The sequence below is a fragment of the Equus asinus genome, chromosome 6 (assembly GCF_041296235.1).
Source record: "Equus asinus isolate D_3611 breed Donkey chromosome 6, EquAss-T2T_v2, whole genome shotgun sequence".
NCBI classification, from domain to species: Eukaryota; Metazoa; Chordata; class Mammalia; order Perissodactyla; family Equidae; genus Equus; species Equus asinus.
Window position 1 is genome coordinate 21,065,366 of NC_091795.1, and position 26,927 is coordinate 21,092,292.

Below are 26,927 nucleotides of genomic sequence, written 5' to 3' on the forward strand. Positions count from 1 at the left end.
AGGCCCTACGTTATGTGCTGTACTCTGATTCTTACAGCTGCCCAGGGAGGCCAGTATGATCTTACTTTACAACAGGAGGAATGTGGATCAGAAAAGCACAGAACTGGGACAGATGGAGCTAGGATTTGAAATCAGTTCTGTTTGCTATATCAGTGTTCCCAGTCTTTGCACTATTGAGAACCTCTATCATTATGCTTTCACTCCTCCAACCCTACAGTGGATTTTGATAAATTTTATAAATAAACTGCATCCACTAAGCAAGAAATAGTTTACGTTTTAAACCATATGTTAAAACCATGCAATAGTCATTCACAACTTCTGCTCAGTACAAGATCCTCAGGTCACAGCACAGATTTGAGGCAATTCCACCTAAAAGCTGAGAGACTTGATCCCTTGGTTAACTGGGAAGGTCTTAATGTGGTTATATATGTAATTTTTCCTGATATTTTGAAATACTGAGAAGAACTCATGACTCTCCCACCTCATAGCTCTTATTTTGGCAGATCTCAGGCTGAGTACAACTCATGGGTAGATGAGAGAATAGGAATAAGAAATCTTACATTTTTTGCTGTTCTTTTCAGGTAAGAGTAGTGTGGAAATGGGGATGGCCATTGTATAGGGGAGCAAACAGAGGCTCAGGGATGCTCCGGGCTCTCTAAGGACTCTGAAGTCAGGTTAAATTGTAAAATTTCCTGGGAAATAGTTCAGAGTAGAAGAATGCTCTGAGTATGCCCAAAACTTTGTCTTGCAAATAGAACTTCATGAACAATTTGTTTCATTTGTTGTCAGGAAACTGACTTTATGGATGCCTGAGGATAGGGTGGTGGAGGAAGAAAGACTTGTGCCATTAGCTGTCTGTGCCTCGGGGGAATGGTCCTTTTCCTCTCCTGTGGAAGGAGGGCATTAAGATTAAAGGTGCACAGAAGAGGTGCCTGTGAGACATGCTAACCTGCCAGATATGGAGATGCAGCAGTCCCCAGAGGGTCCTCGTATCTCTGCCTTTACTCTGCTTTTGCTTATTCTAACATAACAGAAACTGATTATGACCCCCAAAGAGCTACTCTCTCCCCTCTTGGGCGAGTTAAACTCCATGTCCTCTTTAGATCTCTGTCCCTAAGAGAAGCCCTCCTTGACCCCTTGACTGACATCCCTGTTAAGCCCTTGAATACTGGGCACCTCTCCTTCATAGCACTTGTTCTAGGAGTTGTTTCACATTTGCTTGGGTGAAACTTTGATAGACATCTGTATCTCCCACTAGACTACAATTCCCTCAAGGGAAGGGATGGTGTCTGCTTTAGCTCACCTTTTTATTCCCAGCATCTAGCACAGTGCCTCATACAAAGAAGTCCTTAAAAATTGAATGAAGTGAATGCACACGTAAATGAATAAGTTAACAGTACTGAAAAAGCAGCTCCAGGGCTTTTTTAAGTGTTGAATTCCTCCCTGATGCTGTTGTTCTCCATGTTCAGGGTAGTGTCATTTTTTTTTTTCTTTACTGTGGTAGGATGCTGATCATGGTCTGGATCTGAGCACTGGTAGTGCAGATTACTGGGGCCCAATCACCCCAAATGGCTCTTAGCTGTGTCATGTACTTTACTGTGGTTTTTTTTTTTTTAAGATTTTATTTTTTTCCTTTTTCTCCCCAAAGCTCCCTGGTCCATAGTTGTATATTCTTCGTTGTGGGTCCTTCTAGTTGTGGCATGTGGGACGCTGCCTCAGCGTGGTTTATTGAGCAGTGCCATGTCCGCGCCCAGGATTCGAACCAACGAAACACTGGGCCGCCTGCAGTGGAGTGCACGACCTTAACCACTAGGCCACGGGGCCAGCCCCTTTACTGTGTTTTTAAATAAAACATACTAGGAAGAGGTGATATTTCTCAAAGTATGATCTGAAACCACCTGCACCAGAATCATTTGGGGAACTTTGTAAAATGCATATTTCTGGGCTTCACTCTGACCTGCTAAATTAGAATCTCAGGGCATAAGGTCCCAAGAATTTAAATTTATTGTTATTGTTATTGTCTCTTTTTTAAAAAATTGAATTGAATAGGTACTATGGTCACATGATTCAAAGCCCAAAAGTATAAAAAGACATATAGTTTTAAATCAGTGTCATTTAGGGGGCCGGCCCATAGCCTAGTTAAGTTTGCTCGTTCTGCTTTACCTGCCTAAAGCTCACTGATTCAGATCCTGAGCGCAGATCTACACAGCACTCGTCAAACCATGCTGTGCTGGCATCCCACATAGAAGAATTAGAATGACCTACAACTAGGATATACAACTATGTACTGGGGCTTTGGGGAGAAAAAAGAAAAAGAAAAGAGGAAGATTGGCAAGAGATCTTAGCTCAAGGTGAATCCAAAAAAAAAAAAAAAATTATGGTCATCCAAACAGTAAGTTTTTAAAAAAATTAATAACTATTTTATTTTAGAATAGTTTTAGGTTTATAGAAGAGTTGCAAAGACCGTACAGAGAATTCCCATATACTCCACACCCGGTTTTCTCTACTGTTAACATCTTACAGTAGTAGGGTACATTTATCACAATGAATGAGCCAATATTGATATATTATTATTATTATTATTATTAATAAAGTACATACTTTGTTAAGAATCTGTTAGTTTTTATCTAAAGTCCTTTACTGTTCTAGAATCTCATCCACATTACAATTAGTCATTATGTCTCAGGCTCCTCTTGATTGTGACAGTTTCTCAGGTTTTCCTATTTTAATGAGTTTGTTTTGAAGTACTTTGTAGATTTTCCCTCAATTGGGGTTTGCCTCATATTTTTCTTATGATTAGATTGGGATTATAGGTTTTTGGGAGGAAGACCGTAGAGGGAAAGTGCTGTTCTCATGACATCATATCAAGGGTATACATTATCAATATGACTTATCAATGTTGATGTTAACCTTCATCGGCTGACTGAGGAAGTGTTTCTCAGATTTCTCCACCACTAAATTACTTTCTTTTCCCCACTTTCAACGTCATACTCTTTGAAAGGGAGCCCACACCTAAGGGGTGGGGAGTTTTGCTTTACCTCTTTGAGGGAGCAGGTATGTACATAAATTATTTGGAATTCTTCTGCAGGGAGATTTACCTGTTGTCCTCCATTTATTTATTTATTCAATCATTTATTTATATCAATATGGACTTGTGAATATTTACTTTATACTTTGGGTTATAATCCAATGCTGTATTATAATCCAATGTTCTGTTGCTCAAAGTGTTCCAACTTTGGCCTCTGGAAACTCTTTCAGTTGGCTCCTGTGTCCCTTTGATACATCCCATTATTGCCTTTTTTTTTTTTTCTGCCCTTCCTTACTTTCTGGCCCTATAAGATGCTCTAGGCTCATTTTGTACGTTTCCTGGCTTAGCCCTAGAATCAGCCATTTTTCCAAGGAGACTTGATCCTTTTTATTAGAGAATGGTATTAAAAACTTAGATCTGGGTACTAGGTGTGCTTATTGCTACTGAGGTGTCGTTCCTTCTAGTTTCCCTCAGCAGACAGATTAAGGAAATATGTACGTATATACCAACCCACGTATATACACGTCTATAAATATTTGTATATGTAGCCATCTGTATCTATATTCAGCTAAACCTGAGTTCATACTGATGTCTCCAGCTCTAATCCATTACCACATGGAACATTTTAATTCCCTCCCCCCATGCTTGTCTCTAATAGTGAGAAACCTGGCTGCTACTATCCACCACCCATTTGCTCAATTGTCCAGTTCCAGCACACATGTATAATGGTTTCAAAGTTGTTAACTCCTACCCGGTGGGAAAAACTTTACCAACTAGAGTTCAGTGCTTATGTACAGTTCCTTTTGTCTTTAGTCTTATAGACTCCAATCATTTCCAAAGTTACTATAGGTCAGCACTTTTCTCCCTCACTCCCTTCAGTGAGGTTATTTTGTACATTTTTCATACAGTTAGATTCTTTTGTTACAGTCTGAATTCCATCCTGAGATTTAAAAAAATAAAGGTAAATAAATAAAATAAATGGAAATAATGGAAATATTTGAAACAGTCACATGATCTCAAACTCCAAAGTATAAAAAGATATAGTTTTAAATCATGGTCAGCCAAACAGTAAAATTTTTGAGCACACACTTTTAATATTTGCTTATTTTAAAGTTGCACATGTGTTCTACTTTCCTACTAATTTATATAATTAGAAATTCGAATAGTTTCTCCATGTTTACCTGCTGTCTATGCACACCCCTCTTAGAGGGCAAAGGCCACAGGCTCCCTGAAGCTTCCAAAAACTCGTCTGTGAGTGTTTGGAACTTAAGGTGTGTTTTCAGACAGAAGTAATGTAACATGTGCTGACTGACTTCCCACTCTCACTCACAAAACCCACTCACTTCTTCTTTTACTCCCAGTTGCAATATTGGCATTTTACTTGTCCCCAACCACATTGACAAGACTGTTTCTCTAGGAAAACAAAATCCAAAGTCAACTTGAGCTTCTCAGATTGCCTTTTGACAGAGACAGAATATTCTTTGAGTGAATGGTGAGACGATGGGACCTGCAGAAGTAACACGGCATAGGCAGAGTACAAACTAGAGCTTCCGTTCTGGGCATGATGAACGTGGCTGGCCAAGAATGGACATGAAATAAAGGTATTTTCAGCCAAGCAAAAGCAGAAGGTGTTCACTACCGTAAGATCTGCAGGAAAGGAAACTCTACATGAGCACCAACAGTAGAACTTTCAGCAATGATGAAAATGATCTATTTATTTGCTGTGGAGTAGCCATTAGCCCTTTGTGGCTACTAAGACTTGAAATGTGGCTAATAAGACTGAGGAACTGAATTTTTAATTTTATTCAATTTTACCTACTTTAAATAGCCACATGTGGCTAGTGGCTATCATATTGGACAGTGTAGTTCTAAAGTATGTACTTCAGGTAGAAGGAAAATTATCCCAGATGGAAGGTCATAGATATAAGAAGAAACGAAGAGCAATATACATATAATAAAGAAATGAAAGTGCTAAATATGTGGGCAAATGTAAATGAACACTCATGCTGCATAATAATAATAATATATAATAAAAAATATATTATTAGTGATATAGATCAACAATGTATAATAATATAATATTAATAATATATTATTAATAATAACAATATATAACATTAAAATATATTATAAATTAATAATATTATTAATATTAATATATTAAATATATAATATATTAATATGTAATAAAATATATATGATAAAATAAGAAATATATAAATATAATAAAATATATATTTAAAAATACGTAAATCTTGTAGAGTCTGGAAAGTATATAGAATTAAAATATAAGACAGTAGAAGCATATAAGTTGGGGATTGAGGTAAATGGAAGTGTTCTGTGGTCCTTGAATTGTCTGGGAGGAGAATAAAGCTACCCATTAGCATTAGTCTTTTATAAGTTAAGAATGCATGGATTACTTCTAGGATAAGCACTAAAACAATAGAAAATAAGTGTATAAGTTTCAAACTAGTAGGGAGATTAATGGAATGATAAAAAATATTCAAACCAAAAGAAAGCAAGAAGGGGGAGAAGAAACAAAATGGGAATAATGAATAGAAAGCAGCATAACATTGGGAGATTTTAAATATAAACACTCTATTTCATTGATTTTAAGGCACACATTTATTCATATTTTTACATTTCTGATATTCGGAGGAATATGACACGCAGTAGTGCCATCCAAACTATGTCAGTCACGTTGTGCTAACTTGTCAGAGCTGTTTATTTGGTCACCAGTTGAATTTTGCTCATCACTGTTCTTACATATGTTGAGTTAATTGCTGATTAAAATGTCCTCAAAAAGATGCCCTCTGACTTGGCATGGAAACAGAGTCATAAGATGAAAATCTACTATTAGTGAGGAAATTCCATTCTTTTTGGCAAATACCAAGAGCTTCTAAGACCCAGAAAGAAACTATCCACAGGTCGATGAAGCTGGGTTTATTTTGTTTTTGAAATATGTGCAATGTAAAACAGTAGAAATTCCAAATCCCTTGGAATTGATGAAGGAAATTTTGAAGCATGGAAAATCTGGTGTGATTGATTCGTGCACTTCATAGGGATATGGCTAAGGTGTCGTGTCATGGTTTAATTGGTAGTGTTTCTCTTTCTTACTGGTAGATAAGATATTGGTGTTTCTTATAATCCATGGTTTTTTTTAGGTGATATAAATGTTTTACATTATAAGGTTGCTTAAGCAAAGCAAACAGAACTGAACTACATGCTGTTTGCAAGAGATACATCTAAAACATAAAGAGTGGAGAAGGTTGAAAGGAAAAGGATGGGAAAGGATATACCACACAAATACTAATCAAAAGAAGGTATCTGACAAGGTAGATTTTAAGGCAATTAGCATTCTGAGAGATAAAGGGGTCATTCCTTAGAGATAAATGCCTCAGCTCACCAGGGAGATATAAAAATTCTAAATACATATGCATCCAGTAAGTGGCTTCAAAATATATAATGCCAAAATTGAGGTCAAAATAATAAATCTATAGCATAGTAGAAGCTCTTAATGTACCTCTTATATAATTGATAAACAAGATCACAAAAAAATCAGTGAGGATAGAGAGCATTTTCTCAACAGGATTAATACATCTGACTTCAGGGACATATATAGAATACCTCACGTAACAACTGCAGAATACATGTCAAATGTTTACATACAGACACTGGTGGAAAAATGCAAGGTTGAAATGAGCAGATTGGCAGTCAGGAGATGTTAGTTACTAGCAGCACTAATAATGGGGATGGTATTGCAACCATGTCTTTACTGACTTCCATAAGCTTCTTACAACATATGTGAAATCACATAATTTCCTCCACTTTCCTACTCCTTGTCCTCTTCTGGCTTCTGTCCTGCTTATTGCCCAACACTGTGGCTCCTTAAAAGTTGCTAGTCCTCTGAACCTCATGCCAATGATTCAGCCCCTGTTACTTGCTGTTGCTTCTTAGATGCTGACTGGATGCTCAACTGGATATGTGGCTACCACCTGACCCAGATTCCTTGTCACTGTGCTTCTACCACCTACTGGGACTTGTTGCTCCCCGTATGGGACCCACTCCCATCTTCCCCCAGCAGATGCTTACAGAGGCAATGCATTCCCATGATCCCTTGGACATTATACTTTGGACACCAGACTGAATGTCTCCTTTGGTCATCTGGAGCTGTGTCAGTTCTGCCAGCACTGTCTAGCTGCTTGGGCATGGTTAGCTCTAGAGTGCAGAATTAGCCTTGTTGCCTCTCCTGCTATGTATGCCTGGACAATCATGAGAAGTGACAGCATCCTATAGTGATGCAGGATGCAGGAATCAAACTGATATCAAAATAGCACTTCAATTCTTTGACTTTTGGACTACAGAATTTATATTCAGTTGGTTTTCCCCTTACTCACTCCACCGAGGCCAGGCTTTGAGATTAGCTGCCCAAGAGTGTTTTGATCTGCATAGCACATAGTCATTCCCAGAATTACTGGCCCACACTTGTGTGGAGACCTCCAGAAAGCAGGATCTGGGGTACTTCCAGAACGAGATCAGCAGCAGGAGGAGAATGCACTCAGACTTCAGGCTGCCCGACCCCACAGTCTGAGAGGAAAGGGAAGAGCCACACGCACAGAGGGCACTCTCCCCAGTACATGCCAAAAGGCAGATCTTCCTGTCTTCTGGGCCAAGGGAGGAATGTGGGGAAAGGAAAAGGACAGTTTTCTCCTCCTTTTGCATTAAGTCTGAGAAGTTTCACCAGATTTCTGGGGAAACACCCTTCCATGCTAGGTTGAGTGTGAGAAAGAGACATTGGGCTAGAACACTGGAAAAATATATGTCCTGAATTATTCACGTTTAGCTCTAGTGAGTGTTGAGTTTGTCCTTCATCCTTGTCATGGTAGAGATGGTCTCTTCTTTAGAGACTGCCGAGAGACCCACCAGGTTTCCTTTCCCCTCACAGACTGAGCCCAAGTATGAGGATAAAATACAAGTCTCCAGAAAACAACAGTCAGTAAAAAATGCCATTCCCCAGAGTGGGGAAAACTCCCTCACTTCCACTGAGGTTTTAGGGGTGGCACGTAATCCCTCTCCCCTTGGCTCCATGGTCAAAGTCCTCCTCCCCGCCCCACTGCTCCCATCACACTGGTCCAAGCCTCCTGAATTATTCTCTTACTATTCTTCTTCTGAAGGCCCAGTTGTCTGACTCCTTAATCCCATCCTTCTAGAAAGATCCTTCTCAGAAACAGAAATCTTTCCAGGCACTTTCATCTAACGTCTAACGGTTCCTGGGGATTTCCTCCTGTTGCCCACCACCAGCTGGTTCTGGAGGCCCAGAGAAGGGACTTGCTGACTTGCAGGGAGAGGTAGGGAACAGAAAGACCCATTTGGAGGGGGCTTTACTTGGCCTGGTGATGGGGAGACACCTTCACCAGAGAATAGGGCAGGATGGAAAGTCATCTGTCTTCTCTTGGTTGTTTCCAGAAGGGCTTTGAGAGATCCCACTGTCCAGGACCAGGAGCATCTGGTACATGACCTAACTATTGAATTTCACTGGGTCTTCGGCTGTCATTTGAACCTGGATCAATATGACCAGAGAGTAGAATTCCACCTTGAGCATGGAAAACTGTGCCTTCCCAGCTCTACATGAAGTGTCCCAACTCTAGCTCGAGTGGACTCTGACAAGCTCAGGACCTCTCATTATTTCCATCTTCCTTAGCTTTTAATGAGAGGCAAGTGACCTCTCTTCTCAGAACTTGGGCTCTGGAATAAGGCAGACTTGGGTTCAAATCTGAGCTCTCTCACATATTAATTGTGGGACCTAGAGCAACATTCTGAATTGTTCCAAACATCAGTTTTTTCATCCATGAAATGAGGATTATAGTAGAGCCTACCAGATAGGATTGTTCTGAGTATTTAGAAAGTTACTCAGTGATCAATATTAGCAAGGTGCCTGGACCATTGGGAAAATATTGTTTATTATTATTGTTGTAGTTATTATTTTCCTTAACCCCCTTTCTTCCAAACTCTCACTAGAGGCATCATGCCATCAGCAGTGCCTAGGGTGGGACAGATCCCTGCACTGACTGGGCCAATGGAAGGTCAGTGGAAGAATGGGTAGCGAGAGATGGAGACAGGAAGCGCCCAGGAGCCCAGCGTCATGCAAGAGTGAGCTGGCAGTGCAGGGGCTCCTTCAAAACCAAGGAAGGCTTGCACCTGGCCCTAGAGGAACCTCTGTGAACAGACAGGACCAGCCACAACAGCGGCCAGGGGATTTCCCAGGGCATGGCTCCTAGGAGTGCATGCATTCGGGCCATTCCTGCCTAGAGGTGGGGTCCTACACAGGGAACCTTCCCCACTGGGCCTCTGATTGGGTAGGTGACCTGCCCCTCAGTAAGGAGCTCAGGCACTTGTTTGATGGAAGGCAGGAGCCCACATGTGGGCCAATCACTGTCACGGATGGGTGGTTGCAAAATGTCAAATATGATAATACGGTGACCACTGCACCAAGTGATTCTATAATATAGCTATCTGTGATAGGCAATTATCATGTAGGGATGAAATCTGAAGTCTCATTCTCCTCCCGTGCAGTTAGCACAAGGCCTCTGGCTGCTCTCTCAGCTTGGAATGTCCTCCTGGTCTCCTTCTGCCCTGAGATTGGGGGGATGACTCCTGTAACACTGGCTCTCCTGCCACCTCCTCCCTGAAGCCCTCCTCAGCCCCTTCTGCATGGGATGGCTTCCTCTCTGGGCTGCCACAGCTCTGTGCATTCATCCTGTAGCACAGGTGTTGGTGTCCTTGTCTTATCTCCCTACAGCACTGTAAGCTCCCAAGGAGCAGGTCCCCTGTCTGACTTGCCCATGATCTCCTCAGCCCCAGCCTAGTGCCCCAAGCATCATGGCCACTCAGGGTTTATGGAATGGATGACCTGCCCAGACAAGATCTTACATAACTCTACAATGATATCGGGTCAGATGAGGTCTGTGGTTCTTAGCCCTAGCTTACCTTAGAATCTCCTGGAATGCTTTTCTGGGTCCCACGCCCAGACATTCTGACTTCACGGGATAGGTGCCGGTTGATTAAGAATCATTAAACTAGATTACCTGTAAACCTTCCAACTTCTCAAACTTTAACATGCAATGAATCACCTGTAGCTTCTGGTTCAGTAGGTCTGGGTGGTGCTCAAGACTGTGCCTTTCTATAAGCTCCAGGTTCTGTGGATGCTGCTGGTCTGAGCACCACTCTTTAAGCAGCATGGTGTAATGCTGTGGTTCCTGGTCTTGGCTGTACACTGGAAATCACCTGGTGGGTGACCTTTTAAGACCGTAGATGTCTGGGCCCGCATCGCTGAGATTCTGATTCAATTGGTCCATGGAGAGATGCAAAGATACTATTTTTAAGAGATCTCATTTCTACCGTTACCACTGTACATTTTTTACCTCTTAAATGTTTCTTAATCTGTTCCCTCCTTTCACTTCTGTTTCCCTCCCAGCACACCCTGACTTAGACCCTAGTCATCTTGCCCTCAGGCTAGTGCAGTATCCTCTTAACTGGTGTGCTTGCTCATCATCTCTGATCCCAAATTCTTCTCAAGGGTGCTCTAGGGGTGCAAGTGGTTTTAAGGTGCTGGTAATTATTTTCTGTAGGGAATTAATTCTTAAACAGCAGCAGGAGCACCAGCAGCAATGGCAGCAGCAATGGTGCTTGAAGCAGCCTCCTCTTACAGAGACGCAAGAGTGGACCAGGCACCCCTGTGCACCTCATCTCGCTTGGCACTCACTGCCATTTTACCAGGGAGGAAAGTGAAGCCTGGTGTTCACACACTGGCCTGCGTAGAGCTGGGACTCAGGCTGAGGTCTCCTGACTCTGTGCAGAGAGTGGTGTCAGACCTGACTTGGGCAGGCAGATGTTATAGTACCTTTAAATTCCAGCTCTGTCACTTACTACCTGTGTCATCTGGGGCAGGTAGCCTCCCTCTCTTGCTCTGTTTCTGCTCCTGAAAAGTGGTGATGTTAATTTTCTCATGGGGTTATTGTGAGGTTCACATGATAGTCTGTGAGAAGGGTTCTGGCTCAGTGCACAGCAGCCATCGCTTTCAGTGGTGTGGGTTTCCTGTGCGTCCCCTGCTGGCCAAATTTCTGTTTTTTTTAAATTCTGTGAGGAGGTCAGGGTTGCCACCCTTATGGAAATGATCAGAAGAACCTGGGAGATTCCCAGGCTTAAAACGTTCCTTCTCCTGTACCATTCACTGGATATGTGTGATCTGCTTCTCTATGCAAAATCAGAGGCCCACTCAGGGCTTATCTTGCACTCCATCACTTCTCCCCTGATGGCCCCCCCGCCAGTGCACTCTGTTCAAGAGTTCTCCTGTGTGGGCAGAAGTCATGGAGGTGTGGCTCAAGAGTGGCTCAGAGCCTTCTGGCCAGTGCTGGATTCAGAGACAATGAGGTTTACACATGAAACAAGGATTTAGTGAATCCTTGGGAAGTAATGGTAATTAAAATTTTTCTTCTTATATACAGATGGCCAATAGGCATGTGAAAAGATGTTCATCATCACTGATCATCAGGGAAATGCGAATCAAAACTACACTAAGATACTACCTTATACCCATTAGAATGGCAAAAATAACCAAAACAAAAAGTAACAAATGTTGGAGAGGTTGTGGAGAAAAAGGAACCCTCATACACTGCTGGTGGGAATGCAAACTGGTGCAGCCACTATGGAAAACAGTATGGAGATTTCTCAAAAAATTAAAAATAGAAATGCCATATAACCCAGCCATCCCACTACTGGGTATCTATCCAAAGAACTTGAAGTCAGCAATTCCAAAAGTCCCATGCACCCCTCTGTTCATTGCAGCATTATTTACAATAGCCAAGATGTGGAAGAAACCTAAGTGCCCATCAACTGATGATTGGATAAAGAAGATATGGTGTATATATATACAATGGAGTACTACTCAGCCATAAAAAAGAATAAAATCGTCCCATTCACAACAACATAGATGGACCTTGAGGGAATTATATTAAGTGAAATAAGCCAGATAGAGAAAGACAATCTCTGTATGACTCCACTCATATGAGGAAGTTAAACATGTGGACAAAGAGAACAGATTAATGACTACTAGGGGAAAGTGGGGGTGAGGGGGTGGGCACAAAGGGTGAAGGGGTGTACCTACAACACGACTGACAAACAATAATGTACAACTGAAATTTCACAAGATTGTAAACTATTATAAACTCAATAAAAAGTAACTTAAAAAATTTTTTCTTCATTTTCCTTCTTTCTGCCTAAGCCTAGGAACATATTAAAAAAATCATAAAAATATTTCATTATCAAATAAATTTTGGAAGGCTGGATTAAACAAACACAGCTTGAGGGATATAATATTAAAGCAACTTAATTTTGTCTGTAATAGTACTTTTAAATTTTAAAAAATCCAGCTTTGAGGTATAATTTACATATAAGAAATATGCTCACTTTAGATATATAGTTTGATGCTTTTTAACAAACATATATGTTCGTTGTACCCGTACTCCCATCAATATCTACAGCATTTCCATGTCCCCAGAGAGTTCCCTCCTGCCCCTATGCTCCACTCCAGACAGCGACTGATCTGATTTCCATCACTATGGAGTAGTTTCACTTGTTCTGAATTTTCATATAAAGGACTTGTACAGTATATAGTCTTTTGTTTCTGGCATCTTTTGCTCAGCATAATGTTTTTACGATTCATCCATGCTGCAGCATATGTCAGTACTTTATTGCTTTATATTACTGAGTAACATTCCATCGTATGGATATACCACATTTTGCTGACCCAGTTTTGGATGTTATGAACACAGTTAGTGTAATTAACAATTTGGTTGGATTTAGCCTACCATTTCGCCATTTGTTTTCCAGTTATCTCTTCCATTTTCTTCTATTGCTCTTTTCTATCTTTGTTTGTTAGTCAAATATTTGTTAGTGTTCTATTTTATTTCCTCTGTTGGCTTCTTTACCATTCCTCTTTTTATTATTTTCTAGCATTTGCTCAGGGCCTCAACCCTTTAACTTAAACGCTAATATTTTTCCTGCTCCTGTATAAAAACTCAGATAGTCACATGACCAGAAGTCTCAATCCAGAAATCATGGTGTCTTGTCCCTTGTCCCCACTCTGCTTCCAAGCTCTGGCAGATGAGGAAGACAGCAGATGGGGAAGGAGCAGACAATACAATGGAATTTAACAGGTGGCCATTAACAAAATTAAACTCGACCTCCCATTGGCTAGAAGGCCATAGAATACTTCCTGATTTAAAGAACAAACATAATTTTGTAAAGTAAACTCTGACACAACATGTATTCATGTTTCCAATAACAAAATGACATTAGAACTATAAAAAGTGTTAAATGTAAGAATGGATACGTGTTATGATTTTGTCTTCAATTTTCCTTTTCTCCCCATAAACAAAAAACTACGAATTTCCCCCATGATTTCAAAGTTTCCACTGCTGACCCTCTATACTCAGCAACCCCTCACTCTGCCATGTTGTCAGTCTGTGTCATCCATCCTCGCTCCTGTCATACCCTCTTGTAAGGTCCCTGCAGTGACAAGGAGGCAGCTTGAGCCCCTCGGGATTTTTCCAGGATCCACTGGATGCCATCTGGGAGAGAGTCTGGTTAGTGCCTCATAAAGGCCACAGGACTCCAGCCATATGATCTTGGACAGGGCACATCACTTTTCTGAAATGTGGTTCTTCTCTATTTGAAACAGGAATATTGAGGATGTCTTCATCCGAGGATTGGTATGAGCATCACAAAAAGAAAGTATGTGAGGAAACATTGGAGCATATTTACTTAAATTGAAATTCAGAGGTCCTGTCAGACAGGACCCACCAGGTGCTTGGGCAACTGGTGCTGCCCAGTTCCTGCGGGGAAGGCCTGTGACTTTGTCTTCTCCCTTCTGATCAATAAACACAGCCACTAAAAGTGGTGACCTAGTGTGGGCTGCTGGCTATTCCCCCAAAATCAACTCGGGGAAAGCTAGAGAAGCAGAGAGAAGTGTGGATTCCAGGCACTAACCAAGAGACCATGAAAATCTCCAGGGGAGGGTAGAGGCTGCCTGAACTGCTGAGGATGGGCTCTGCAGTTTGGAGAGAAGGGGCCAGAGGTGGAAGCAGGGGAGGCGGGGCAAGGGAAGCTTTTGAGTTCTGCTCTTGCTGGCATGCCATGTTGCTTTGGGACAATCACCAGCTGCCCCTTCACCACAGAAATGCCACAGACATAGGCGGCCGTGGCCCAAGCTACTGGGGGGTGGGGTAATATTAGGGCAGTGTGAAGGCCCTAGCACTAAAACGAAGCCTTTTAAAAATGCAGTCATAGCCAGGGCGATGAGATGCTCTTGGTGTTCCCAGGAAGAGAAATTCTTAAACATTCTCTTCAGAGTTTTTCATCATTTCTGCTAATATTCACATCCTATGCCACAAATAATAAACAAAAAACTCAGAGCAAGTTCCTGAAACCAACTTGTGGAGGGGGAATGAGGCCCCCAGAGCTGCCAGAAACCAAAGGCAGGGGTCCCAAATGCCAAACTCTGGGATCAGAAAGGGTGGCTGTGAACTGGGAGACACATCTGTCTCTTCTGTGCCACCCAAGGAGCAGGTGACTCACACAGTGCCCAGGGTACTGGCCTCCACCACCGGATAGGAGGTAAGCATCTGATGAGAAGCATGCCTGGTGGCGTGTGCTGCCTGTTTGCTCTTGTCCAGTTACCGGCACATCCCTGCCAAGTAGCCCCTTGAACACTTTTACAGGAGGAATCCCTCAATGGGGTCTGATCATTTTAGAAATATCAAAAGTGGCAGTGAGAACGGCTGGGATTCCACTGGGTCAGCATCTGGGCAGTGCTATTCGTAATACTCACAAATACCTATTTCATAACACTCACAAAATGACTACAGGATGTCTCGGCACATCTGGCACCCTGACCACGGGAGGCTGGCTTGAAGTGGAGTATTGTAATCTTGCTGCGCTTTCCATTTTAGCCTAAAGTAGGGGATACCTTATGTGTAAATCAACCCGGTGTCATGCTGAGCCCTTCTGGTGCTGTGCAGATAAAAAGGAAGCAAAGGCTTCCCTGGACACAACATATATGCACCCACAACATGCACAAAACCACACAAAAGCACATACCCACAACACAAACAATGCATACTTAGCATACACACATATACACAAAACACACACAAAACATATATAGCCAGAAAACACACAGCACACAATAATACACACACACAAAAACAACACACAAAACATACATACAAAAGCACAATACACACTCCAAGAAAACACACATCTCCCCCATACAGAAAATAGAAATGCACCAAAGATACACACACACACACACACACACACACACACACGAAAATACAACCTGCCAAAAAGTCTTAATGGTGATTCCTCTGTAATGAGTGGTTAGATAAATGAAAAAAAATTATCTAATAAATTAGATTCCTTAAAATCACTATAAGATGCAAAATTTTAAAAAATATATAAAATAAAATATGTATATCCTTTAACCCAGCAATTATACTTCTAGGAATTTATCCTAGGGAAGTAATCAATGATATATGCAAGGGTTTAAGTCCAATATTTATCACAATATTGTATATAATAGTGTAAAAATGAAAACCCAAATGTTCAAAACTGGGGATTAATTAAGTAATGGTACCTCAATATGTGACACAAATTAGCTGTCCCTTGTCCTCTTCTTCAACCTCCCACAAATAAAAAAACAAATAAGTAAACAATATCCTCTTGTGCATCAGTATTGGTCAGGACTGTCAAATTCACAGAGGTTGAGTGTGTGTGAAAATAAAGGTGAGAGTTTATACTGAATACTCCACACCACACTATGTAATGCCCCCCATTGTAGCAACAACTCCTCTCTCATTTCCCTTCCCTGTCTTGGAACTCTTGGGCAGGATCTACAAGCCTATTTTGCACCCACCGCAACATGGCACCTCCCCACCTATCTCCATCTTCCCCATCTTGAGAGCAATGCGGGGCCGCCCCACACTTTCATTCTCTCTCATTCCAGAACTCGGCAGCAGCAGTGTCTAAACAGTCACCCCAACTTGCCTTCCTAGAAGACAATGTAGTGACCATTTTGACTTTATTTTATTTTTACTTCATCTTTTCCTTCACTATCTCATCCCCATCCCAAAAGTTTATTTAGAAATTCTCCAAACAAAGATCTCTCCTTATTAGGAATTTAACAGACAACTTGTGGATTTTTATTCCAGCTGTCAGGGGAATAGCATTGTTCCAAGTCTTTAGACAAATAATGAAATACCCTACAGCAATTAAATATGATGCTGTAGAAAAGTATTAATGAAATGAAATGATATTTGAGATATATTGAGTAGAAAAGGCAGGAAGCACTGTTAAATAGGAATGTCATGTTACAAAATAATTTGCCAAACACACTCCTATATTTGTATTTTATGTAGATGTGTATGTGGAAAAAGACTAGAAGATGAGACCCTAGTCTTTAGCCACTTTTAAGAGATAGAGCTGCCATGTGCTCAGAAAGGCCTGAGTTACAGTCCTGTGCTGCCTTTAACTAGCTATGTGATCTTAGGGCAATTGCTTAACCTGTACAACTGTAACGTCTTTTGTCTGGAAGCAGGGAGGACGTCACCTACCCACAGATCATCAAAGGATTAGGTGAGATAAAGAAAGCAGTGGACTTAGCCCAGGCCTGGCATGGTAAGGGCACTGCTGACTGCAGAGATTGTTGCTGTCGTCCCTGTGTTGTTGTGGTGCTGGTGGTGGTGGCCCAGAAGCTATTATCTTACTTAGTTATGTGGATTTTCCTCTCAATTGACCGGCTGTCTTTGGCATTGTGAAGCACAGTCACACAGATTAAATGACAAGAGCAAACGCAATGCAAAATGCAAGAAAATGCTAGTAAATAGCCAACAGACCGTAGAGAGAAGCTGGTCCTTGGTAGGCTCGATGAGGAAGGGCCCTTGGGGGTGTTTTGCATGTCACTGCTGAAGAAGAGGGAGAGGGAGGTGTCAGTGATGTTCTGGAGTGCACCTGAAGGAGAGATGAAAGGAGATTTTCCTCTGGGACATGGAGACTCCACTTGCCTAAACTCTGGGATTGGGGTAAAGGACAACATGTGGACAGGGACGTCCCTGCACCTTCCAGGCTCACTGCCTGACCTAGACCCTGCATCTCCCCTTTCCTTTCAATCATGACTCTTTCCTACACCTTTGCTGTTGGCCTGGACTTGCATCCACACAGTCTATCTCGAGTGCCTTGAAATGTGTTGAATGGATGTGGTACCGTCCTTGGCAGAGTGACACTACCCTACAGGAATTTGTTTATGCTAGAATTTGTTTACAGTTCCATACACTATCCCTTGCTGTGGAAAATGACAGGCAATGAGTGATGGCTGATAATCTAAGATGCTGTTTTTATTGGTTAAAGGAATGCTGCTGTTGCATTTGCATTTACATTCCCGAACTGACTACTTAAAATGAGGACCAGACCTGGCCCCTCTAGATCAGAGATCACAGAGCAGAAGACGAACAGAGCTCCAGGACCCCAAGACAGAGCCACAAACTGTGGCGATCCCTGGCCCAGGTAGGTGGTTCTGCCCAGACATCTCTTGTTCTGATGTCCTGTGTCTGCCAAATTCTCTGCCTTCTCAAGTGCCACCCATTCTCTGTGTCCCTTGATTTACCCCCAAACCGCAAAGGTCATTGTGCTTTATGGATTTGGGGGATGCAGCCTAACAACAAACAACTTAAAATCAAATAGTAGATATTTATGCCCTTAAAGATCCATCAGGTCTCCCCACTCCCCAGAGCTGCTTGGTGGTCATCCTCTCCTTTGCTCACTGCCCTTGCTGCCAAGCCCTGGATCCCTTCTTTATCATTTTTATTTTTTGAAAACCATGTAGTTCTCTTTGTCTCACTCCTAAGCCATTCTCAAAGGATTGGGTTTCTACAAGAATTGCCCATCTCTGCAACCTTAAAAGTGGTGTGACCCTTGAAAAGTCACTTACCTTCAGGTTTTTCATCCATAAAGTGGGAATAACAATTCTTGCCCCACTTCCCTCACTATATTGTCCTGAACTAATGTTGGGGAAAGTTTTCTGTGAACTGAGTGAGATGTGCAGAATTAGGGGGTGTTTAGAAATCTCTTCTCTAACCCCTCCAACTAAAGGACCTTGTGTCAGCCCTGCCCCAAGACATTAGGAGCTGAGCCTTCTGGGACCTTTTGAGGCTTAGTTTCCATGACAAGAGGCTGCAAAGAAACTGCCTTCCTTTGAAAAGATTAGACTACAGCAGGGGGTCAGCAAACTTTTTCTGTAAAGGTTGAGACAGTCAGCATTATAGCATTTGCTGGCCACATGATCTCTCTTTAAATTACTCATCCTTGCTGTTGTATCTGGAGAGTAGCCATAGACAACATGTAAACAAGGGCATGGCTATGTTCCAATAAAACTTTATTTAAAAAACCGGCAGTGGGACAGATTTGGCCTGTGGGCCACAGTTTCCAGCCCGAGGACTAGAGCAATACACTTTGAAATTTTTATTTCATTTTTATAAAATGTTGGCAAGATCCATAAAAATGACATCATGACCCTTAATGCATTGTGACCCACAGTTTGGAAAACATTGCTTTGGAGAGGCAAAGATCAAAGAAGGAGTGATAGACAGAAAAGCATGGTCCAGCCCTGCGAGCTTTCCTGGATGCAAATGTTTCCAAGCAGAGAGCAAGGCCGGCAGCCTGTTCTTCACTCGGGTCCAGCAAGGTTTCCTGGGGTCAGAAGGTGCCATAACCAAACTCCTTCTTGTCTAGTCAGGTCCTATCCTTCATCAAGGTTCCTGTTGAGTCATTTCATCCCACTGAAAATGTCCTTTTTGGAGGAGAATTCAGGTGTGAAAACGGACTCTGAAGACTGGGAAAGAGATGAATCCCAGTCCTGCTCAGAAGGTAAGATTCTTGTGCTAATCCCTATGAGGGCCAAAAAGTAATTCCTAAAGCAGGACTTTGTTAGGCGCTGTGCACAGACCGATTCCTCTCTGCTGACTTTGCCTGATAAACGAGCTTTGAGAACTTCGAAGTGAATTAGACAAGAGAAATCCTTGTAGAAAAAATGAAGTTTTGCCACAGGTACCCAGGTACAGTAGGTGGTAGATCTTTACCCAAAGTTTTGGGATTTTGAAGACTTGAAATACCAACTGGATGATTTTGAATCCTCCAAGTGTATCTCTTTGCTCTTAGCCTGCCCAGGCAGAGGAGAAGGTCCTGGGGCAGAAGGGGTTGTCTGAGTCTAGGTTGGAAAAATGACCCCAGCTCAGAGCTTCTTAGTGCTCTGTGGGGCAAGGCACTTGGTCGTTGGCTCAAGAGGGACAGTAACAGGAGGTTTTTGACGCAAATGACTGTCTAATGCATGGAGTGTGAAGGGAGTGGCCTGTAACATGCCAGAGCCAAACCCCTAAGCTTTCAACTCACACATGGCAATCAGAGTTCCAAAACTAAAAATCAGGACATTAGTCTGAGAAATGTGGATCTTCTAACAGTAACAAGAGAATGGTTTTGAACCAGCCCTGCTCCTGGAACAGGAGCTATGTGGTGGCCACCATGCTCATTCTGTCCCTGAGGCAGTGGGGAGTGGACACTGCGAGGGCAAAAACACAAGATTCTGTAATTTCCCAATGCCAGGGAACTTCAAATGGTATATTGAGACCATGTCCTCATTCTGCCTCTGTTTGTTGGTGCATGGGAGGCGAAGGCGCTTCTTCCTGCTTCCAACACGATCCTTGAGAATCTTCTGTCTTGCCTGGGGCTGGGGTAGCTCCACCTTCCCCCCAACCTTCCCCACCAAGGTGCAGTCCTCCTGCTTCTTCGAGGCATAGACTGTCAGAGCTGGAGGGACAGATGGGGAAAATGAGGCTCAGAGCGGTGAGATGCGGAATTCTCTCAGGCAGCCAAGCAAAGCCAAGACTGGGTAGAACTTTCACACCAGAGCACAAGTTCTTCCATAGGTTCTCTGTGCTCTCAGGGTACAAAAGTTGTTTGGATTATGAACAGGGATTTCATTCAGGCATTTCTCAAACTTAATCTTTTATCAGGCAGAATCCTCCAGATTATTCTCAAGGGCAATGTATACTATCCCCTTGAATTAATGCAACGCAATATTTACTAATTAATGCAATAACTGTGTTTCTAATAAGTAAGGGCGCTAGGAAATTCTGCATTCAGAAACTCAGTTAGCTCTATGTTAGCTCTGTTTCCCACCTTTCTTGATCAGGGAAGCTATTTTTAATGTCATTACTGTCTCTCTGCTTTAGTGTTTCTCAAAACACACAAAAAAGAAGTAAGGCATTAAATGGCCCCTCTGATTCTCCTAAATCCCTGGAAAATTCAAGTTTCATGAGCTAAACTCACTGTCTCTGATTCCAGACCCAGCCAGAAGCCCCCTGGGGCCAGGCCCGAGCCTTACCTCCATGAGTTCTGCACACTCGTGTAAGGACCCTGGGTGGACGACGAGGGTGGCCGAGAGGCGAGGGTGGGATGGGGGATGGTGCCACTGGGCTTTCTTAGAGGAGAGGGAGAATCAGAGAGTGGGGACACCTAAGAGTGCTGGGATGGGCTGAGGCTTTTCGTTTGTAGAAGCAAATCTCAGGAGGTTTGGTAAGACATAAGCTCATGGTGGGCCTCTGCCTTTCCTGAGAGGTGCAGGTAATACATATCTGCTGAGTGGCACAGAAGAAAGGTTTCGAGCCTGGGAACCTTCCAAATGCTTCTTTGGACCATTACCAAGAGGCTGCCAAACCTGACCTCCTCACAAAGCTTATGAAAAACAGAAACTTGGCCAGCAGGGGGCGCACAGGAAACCCACACCACTGAGTGCCGGGGTGGCCACGCACTGAGTTAGAACCCTTCTCACAGGCTCCCGTGTGAACCTCACATTAACCCCAGAAGCAAATTGTTAAGATCACTTTTCAGGAGCAGAAACTGAGGAACAGAGAGAGGCTACCTGACCCAGGTGACACAGATAGTAAGCAACAGATGCTAGAATTTAAAGGTACTATAACCTCTGTCTGTCTGTCAGGTTTAAGGCTCCCCTGTCACCACTCTCTGCACAGGGCAGAGTCAGGAGACCTCAGCCTGAGTCCCAGCTCTACTGCAGGCCAGTGTGTGAACACCAGGCCTTACTTTCCTCCCAGGTAAATGGCAGTAAGTGCCATTTTAAGATGGCATGCATAAGATGAGGTGCACATGGGTGCCTGGCCCACTCCCGCGTCTCTGTGAGGAGAGGCTGCTTCACTGCTGCCACTGTTGCTGTTGCTGCAATTGCTTTGGTTGGTTTTGGTCTTGTAGGTAGGAGGTTTCTGACTCCTGATCTGCGCTGTACCCCATTGGGGTGGAACCAACCACACATTCCTGTCTGTCGGCCCAATTCACATTTCTCCTTGTCAGGGCTGTGATCCCCCTCAAATCTGGGAGCAGAGGTTCTTAATGTGTCGTCCTTGGACCAGAAGCAGCACCAGCTCCTGGAAATTTGTTGGGAATGCAAATTCTCTGGCTCTACCACAGACTTCCTACATCAGAAATGGGGGTTTGAGGCTCAAGAGTTTGTGTTTTAACAAGCTATATGGTTATTGTCATGCACAGAAAAGAGAGAACCACTGCCCTACAGAAAAAATTTCCAGCACCTTAAAACTGCTTGCACCTCTACTGTGGCCTTGAGAAGGAAGTTTAAAGAAGGTATTTGGGGTCAGGAATAACGTGAGAGGATATTAGTTAAGAGGATACTGCGCAAGCCTGAGTGTGAGATGATGGGGGCCCAAGTCAAGGTTTGATGGGAGGGAAACAGGAGTAAAAGACAAACAGATTTAGGAAATATTTAAAAGGTAAAAAAGCACATTGCTAGTACTAGAAATGCAACTTATATAGCACGTCTTGGTCTCACCCTGAGCCAACTGAATCAAAATCTCAGGGGTGTGGGGCCCAGGCATCCATGGCCTTCACCTACCGGGTGGTTTCCAGTGTACAGCCAAGGCTGAGAACCACAGCCTCAGACCGTGCCAAAGAGTGGTCCTTAGACCAGCAACATCCACAGCACCTGGAGCTCATAGAAAGGCAGAGTCTGCAGGTGTGGTTAATGTTTGAGAAGTTAAAAGGCTTAGAGTTAATATAATTCAATGATTCTGAATCAACTGGTACCTGAGCCATGAGGTCAGAATGTTTGGGGGTGGGCCCCAGAAGAGCTCCCAAGGAGACTCTAAGGTAAGCCGGGGCTGAGGACTATGGATCTCATCTGACCCCATATCATTGTTGAGTTACTTAGGATCTCACCTGGCCGTAAACACCAAGTGGCCATGATGCTTGGGGCACTAGGCTGGGGCTGAGGAGATCATGGGCAAGTCAGACAGGGGACCTGCTCCTTGGGAGCTTACAGTGCTGTAGGGAGATAAGACAAGGACACCAACACCTGTGCTACAGGATGAATGCACAGAGCTGTGGCAGCCCAGAGAGGAAGCCATCCCATGCAGAAGGGGCTGAGGAGGGCTTCAGGGAGGAGGTGGCAGGAGAGCCAGTGTTACAGGAGTCATCCCCCCAAACTCAGGGCAGAAGGAGACCAGGAGGACATTCCAAGCTGAGAGAGCAGCCGGAGGCCTTGTGCTAACTGCACGGGAGGAGAATGAGACTTCAGATTTCATCCCTACATGATAATTGCCTATCACAGATAGCTATATTATAGAATCACTTGGCGCAGTGGTCACCGTATTATCATATTTGACATTTTGCAACCACCCATCCGTGACAGTGATTGGCCCACATGTGGGCTCCTGCCTTCCATCAAACAAGTGCCTGAGCTCCTTACTGAGGGGCAGGTCACCTACCCAATCAGAGGCCCAGTGGGGAAGATTCCCTGTGTAGGACCCCACCTCTAGGCAGGAATGGCCTGAATGCACTCCTAGGAGCCATGCCCTGGGAAATCCCACAGTCGTTGCTGTGGCTGGTCCTGCCTGTTCAAAGAGGTTCCCCCAGGGCCAGGTGCAAGCCTTCCAGGTTTTGAAGGAGCCCCTGCAGTGCCAGCTCACTCTTGCATGACGCTGGGCTCCTGGGCGCTTCCTGTCTCCATCTCTCACTGCCTACTCTTCCACTGACCCTCCATTGGCCCCGTCAGTGCAGGGATCTGTCCAACCCTAGGCATTGCTGATGGCATGATGGCACCACTGAGAGGGTGCAAGAAAGAGGGTTAAGAAGAATGGTGATTAACAGCTACTGAGTCCTTTCAATAGCTCAGGCACCTGGCTAAGTTACTCTTTTGAGTAAGCATTTTAATCCTCCCAACACCCCTCTCAGGGAGGTGCTATTACTACCCCCATTTCACAGAGGAGGACATTGAGGTTTGGAGAGATTTAGTAACTTGTCCTGGGTCCTAAAGCAGCAAGTGACAGAGCTTGGATTTGAACCCATCTGTCAAAATTGGGAACCCATGTGTTCACATACATGCTAAATTGCTTGTCCTGAGCAAGGCAGAAAGCTTCGGGGTGGGAGAAATCTTCAGTGGGCTGTGATGTCCAAGCCCACAGGCAGGGTGGAGAGTTGGGGCTGGGGCTCTTGGGGATGGGCTAGAAAGGATTGAGTTTTCTGTTCCCTATGAGAAGTGTTGATATCTGGTTATATTGATCTAGCTCCAAAAGTGACGGCCAAAGCCCCGGAGAAATTCAGCATTTATGACCAAGATCACAAAGTATTGGTCCTAGACTGCGGGATCCTCAGAGCAGTTCCGGATAGACCCTACATCCTCCCAGGTGACTCTCAGTCTCAGCTGTGGTTTCTGTCCCCCCTCAGCTGGGGTAAGGCCTTCCTCTGAGAGGCGCAGCTCAGGCTGTACCATGCCTCCAGCTCCAGCAGGTGGTGGGCAGCAGCAGGGCAGAAGAGCTCCAGAGACCACTAGGGATTGCATGCAGATTGTGTAACAACGGCCAGATGTGAGGGGGGTCTTTCTAGAAGGGCTGGCAGAAAGAAGGAGCCAGACTGTGGAGGAAGAGGAGGCTTGGACGAGAGTGAAGGAGGCAGCTTTGATCACAGAGCCAATGGGGGACGATTATGCATCATGCCTAAAACCCTGGCAGACAAGAGGGCCTTTTCCCTGCTCTGAGGACAGACCCATTTCTCTGTCTTTTCCCAGAGACCTTCTTTGTACTAGCTTCCCACTTGAGCTCAGCCTGTGAAGAGAAAGGAAGTCCAATTCTCCTGGCAGTCTCTAAAGGAGAGCTCTGTCTCTGCTGTGAGAAGGACAAAGGACAAAGCAAGCCATCCCTTCAGCTGAAGGTGAGCTTCCAGTTCAATTTCCTTTCCCTCAGCCACCCCAAAGTGGAAGGCCAAGATCCTCAACACCTCTCACTCTCCACAAAGTCTTATCTTGGCCAATATAACAGGAGCATCCTCGCTTCTGGAAGCACTGGGTAGAAGAGGTTCCTGCCCTCCTTTTTGGTTCTGTGCTCCAAGAGCACACATGCTGGGTTTTCTCTCAAAGACTGCTGTCTGATTAATCTCTTTTACCTCATAGAAGAAAAAACTGACTGACTTGGCTACCGAGAAGGAACAAGCACGTCGACCGTTCATCTTTTATAGGGCTGAGGTGGGCTCCAAGAACACACTGGAGTCAGTCACCCACCCTGGATGGTTCATTTGCACCTCCTGCAATTCTGGTGAACCTGTTGGAATGACAGATATTCTTGGGAAAAGGGAACACACTGAGTTTTCATTCCGGCGAGTTCACAAAGCTGAAATGAGCCCCACTGAGGCCACTGAGTAGAAAACTGCCCTATGCAATGCCTTCCTGTACTTTCCTCTCTCACACCAAACGCAGAAGAACGTGGAGCCTACTTGTTAACGTTTTTCATTTCTCATTAGTACTTTGAGAATTCATGTCTTTAGGTCATAGTTAAAATGATTGAGTAATTGTAGAGTTCTTAGATGAAATAAAGTTCTGGTTGGAATGAGCCCGGCTTCTGCCCGTGTGCTGCTTCCTGAACTGTCAGTCATCCATAGGCTGTGGCATTTGCAGGATTTAGCCAAGCAGAGCCTGAACTTGCCATGGGAAGGAGCGGCTGCACTGATGCTATGCTCTAGAATTAGCCATTCTTACTGGTGTTTGACATGAGCTGAGGGGTTGACCCTGAAGTAGAAGTGCATTGATGTTGTTTAGTCTGTCTCTAGCGTCCAGTGTGACAAGAAGAAAAGCAACAGCAAGTCACCATCTAGCCAAGTGATAAGTGGAAAAGGGTAGGGTGGGTCTCAGACAAGGAGCAGGGTGACCCAAATGTGGGAGAGGCACAGAGACAAGGAATCTGAGTCAAGTGACAGTTAGGAGACCAGAGATCTGGTGAGCAGCCAGTCGGCCTCTGAGAGGTCTGTCAACAAGGGCAAGGTCCATTGCTAAGCTGGGCATAGATCCGAGAAAAGGGTGATGGGCAGGCTGGCCAGACAGAAACCCAGGACCTGGAAGCAGAGCGAGGGGTGAGGAGAGGGAGAGGCTTGGGAATTAGTTGTGTACTAGTTACGGTTCTTCAGTTACAAGCAGCTATAATTGATTCAGGACTACTTAAGCAAAAAGTATACCAAAACAGGGGCTGGCCCAGTGATGTAGTGCTTAAGTTCCTGTGCTCTGCTTCAGTGGCCTGGGGTTTGTGGGCCCGGGTCCTGGGTGAGGACCTACACACTGCTCACCAAGTCATGCTGTGGTGGCGTCCCATATACAAGATAGAGGAAGATGGCCAGAGATGTTAGCTTAGTGACAATTTTCCTCACACACACACACAAAAGTATACTAAAACAAACAGGAGCTTACTAAATGGCTGTTGGGCATATTCATTTCTTATTGCTGCTGTAACAAATTACCATAAACTCAGTGGTTTAAAACAGTGCAATTTATTATCTTAGCTTTCTGGAGGTCAGTCCAAAATGGGACTCACTGAGCTAAAATTGAGGTGTTGGCAGGGCTGCATCCCTTCTGGAGGCTCTAGGGAAGAATCAATTTCCTGCTTTTTCTAGCTTTTAGGTGTCACCTGCATCCCTTGGCTTGTCACCCCTTCCTCCATCTTCGAAGCCAGGATTGGCTGGTTGAGTCTTTCTCACGTTGTATCACTTTTACCCTCCAGCTTTCCTCTTTCACTTATAAGTGATTACGTTTCAATTATTGTGATTACCTCAGGCCCGTATAATCCACCTGGATAATCCAGGATAAACCCCAGCTCAAGGTCCTTAATTTAAACACATCTACAAAGTCCCTTTTGACATGTAAGGTAACACATTCACAGGTTCTGGGTATTAGGACATGGACATCTTTGGGGGACATTATTCAGCCTGGCACATGAAGGACATGCTGAAGAACCATAGTCAGAAATTTCCCACAGGTCAGAAATAACATGAGCTAGGGAAGCTTTGGCCCCAACGCTCAGATGGCTAAGGATCAATCATGTTTTTTGTCACTTAGGAAAAGATTCAGATTCCAAGGAGAGCATGTGACTGCCCTAGTTTGGGTCATGTGTCCACTCCTTGGTCAGTTAAAGGCAGCATACCTTGATCAACACTTTCTCCAAGATACTCCTTCGTGTTTCCAAGGAGGCCAGTGAGGGTCCTCAAAGTTGAATTGGAGAGCTGATCTCAGGAGCAGGTGTGGATGTTGGGCAGGAAGATGAACTGATGCCTCCTCGAGTCCCCTCAGTTTTAACTAGGAGTATGATAGTACCCCAGTCTCTGAGGGTCAAGGGAGATGAGGCCCAAGGTCAGCTCCTTCTGTTTCTGATCTGATAATGATGTTGACCAACACAAGGCCAGTGGTAGAAAAGTATTTAGTATTTTTAGTGTTTGAAAATGTGTCCAGGTG

At 43.9% G+C, this 26,927-nt stretch overlaps 1 protein-coding gene across 3 annotated transcripts; it reads left to right on the forward strand.

The window, feature by feature from the left end:
- Positions 1 to 17,534: 17,534 nt before the first annotated feature.
- On the forward strand, positions 17,535 to 26,323 carry IL37 (interleukin 37). Of its 3 annotated transcripts, none has more exons than XM_070511768.1 (6): positions 17,535 to 17,647; positions 18,872 to 19,006; positions 20,480 to 20,542; positions 23,725 to 23,844; positions 24,225 to 24,367; positions 24,606 to 26,323. In XM_070511768.1, exons 2-6 carry the CDS (start codon positions 18,925 to 18,927, stop codon positions 24,852 to 24,854), a joined length of 657 nt encoding a protein of 218 aa, XP_070367869.1. In that variant the 5' UTR covers positions 17,535 to 17,647; positions 18,872 to 18,924; the 3' UTR covers positions 24,855 to 26,323. The 3 variants fall into 3 exon arrangements, with proteins under 3 accessions (XP_070367869.1, XP_070367870.1, XP_014708234.1); XM_014852748.3 differs by having other exon boundaries at positions 17,569 to 17,647; positions 18,876 to 19,006; XM_070511769.1 differs by lacking the exon at positions 20,480 to 20,542.
- The last annotated feature ends 604 nt before the right edge of the window (positions 26,324 to 26,927 follow it).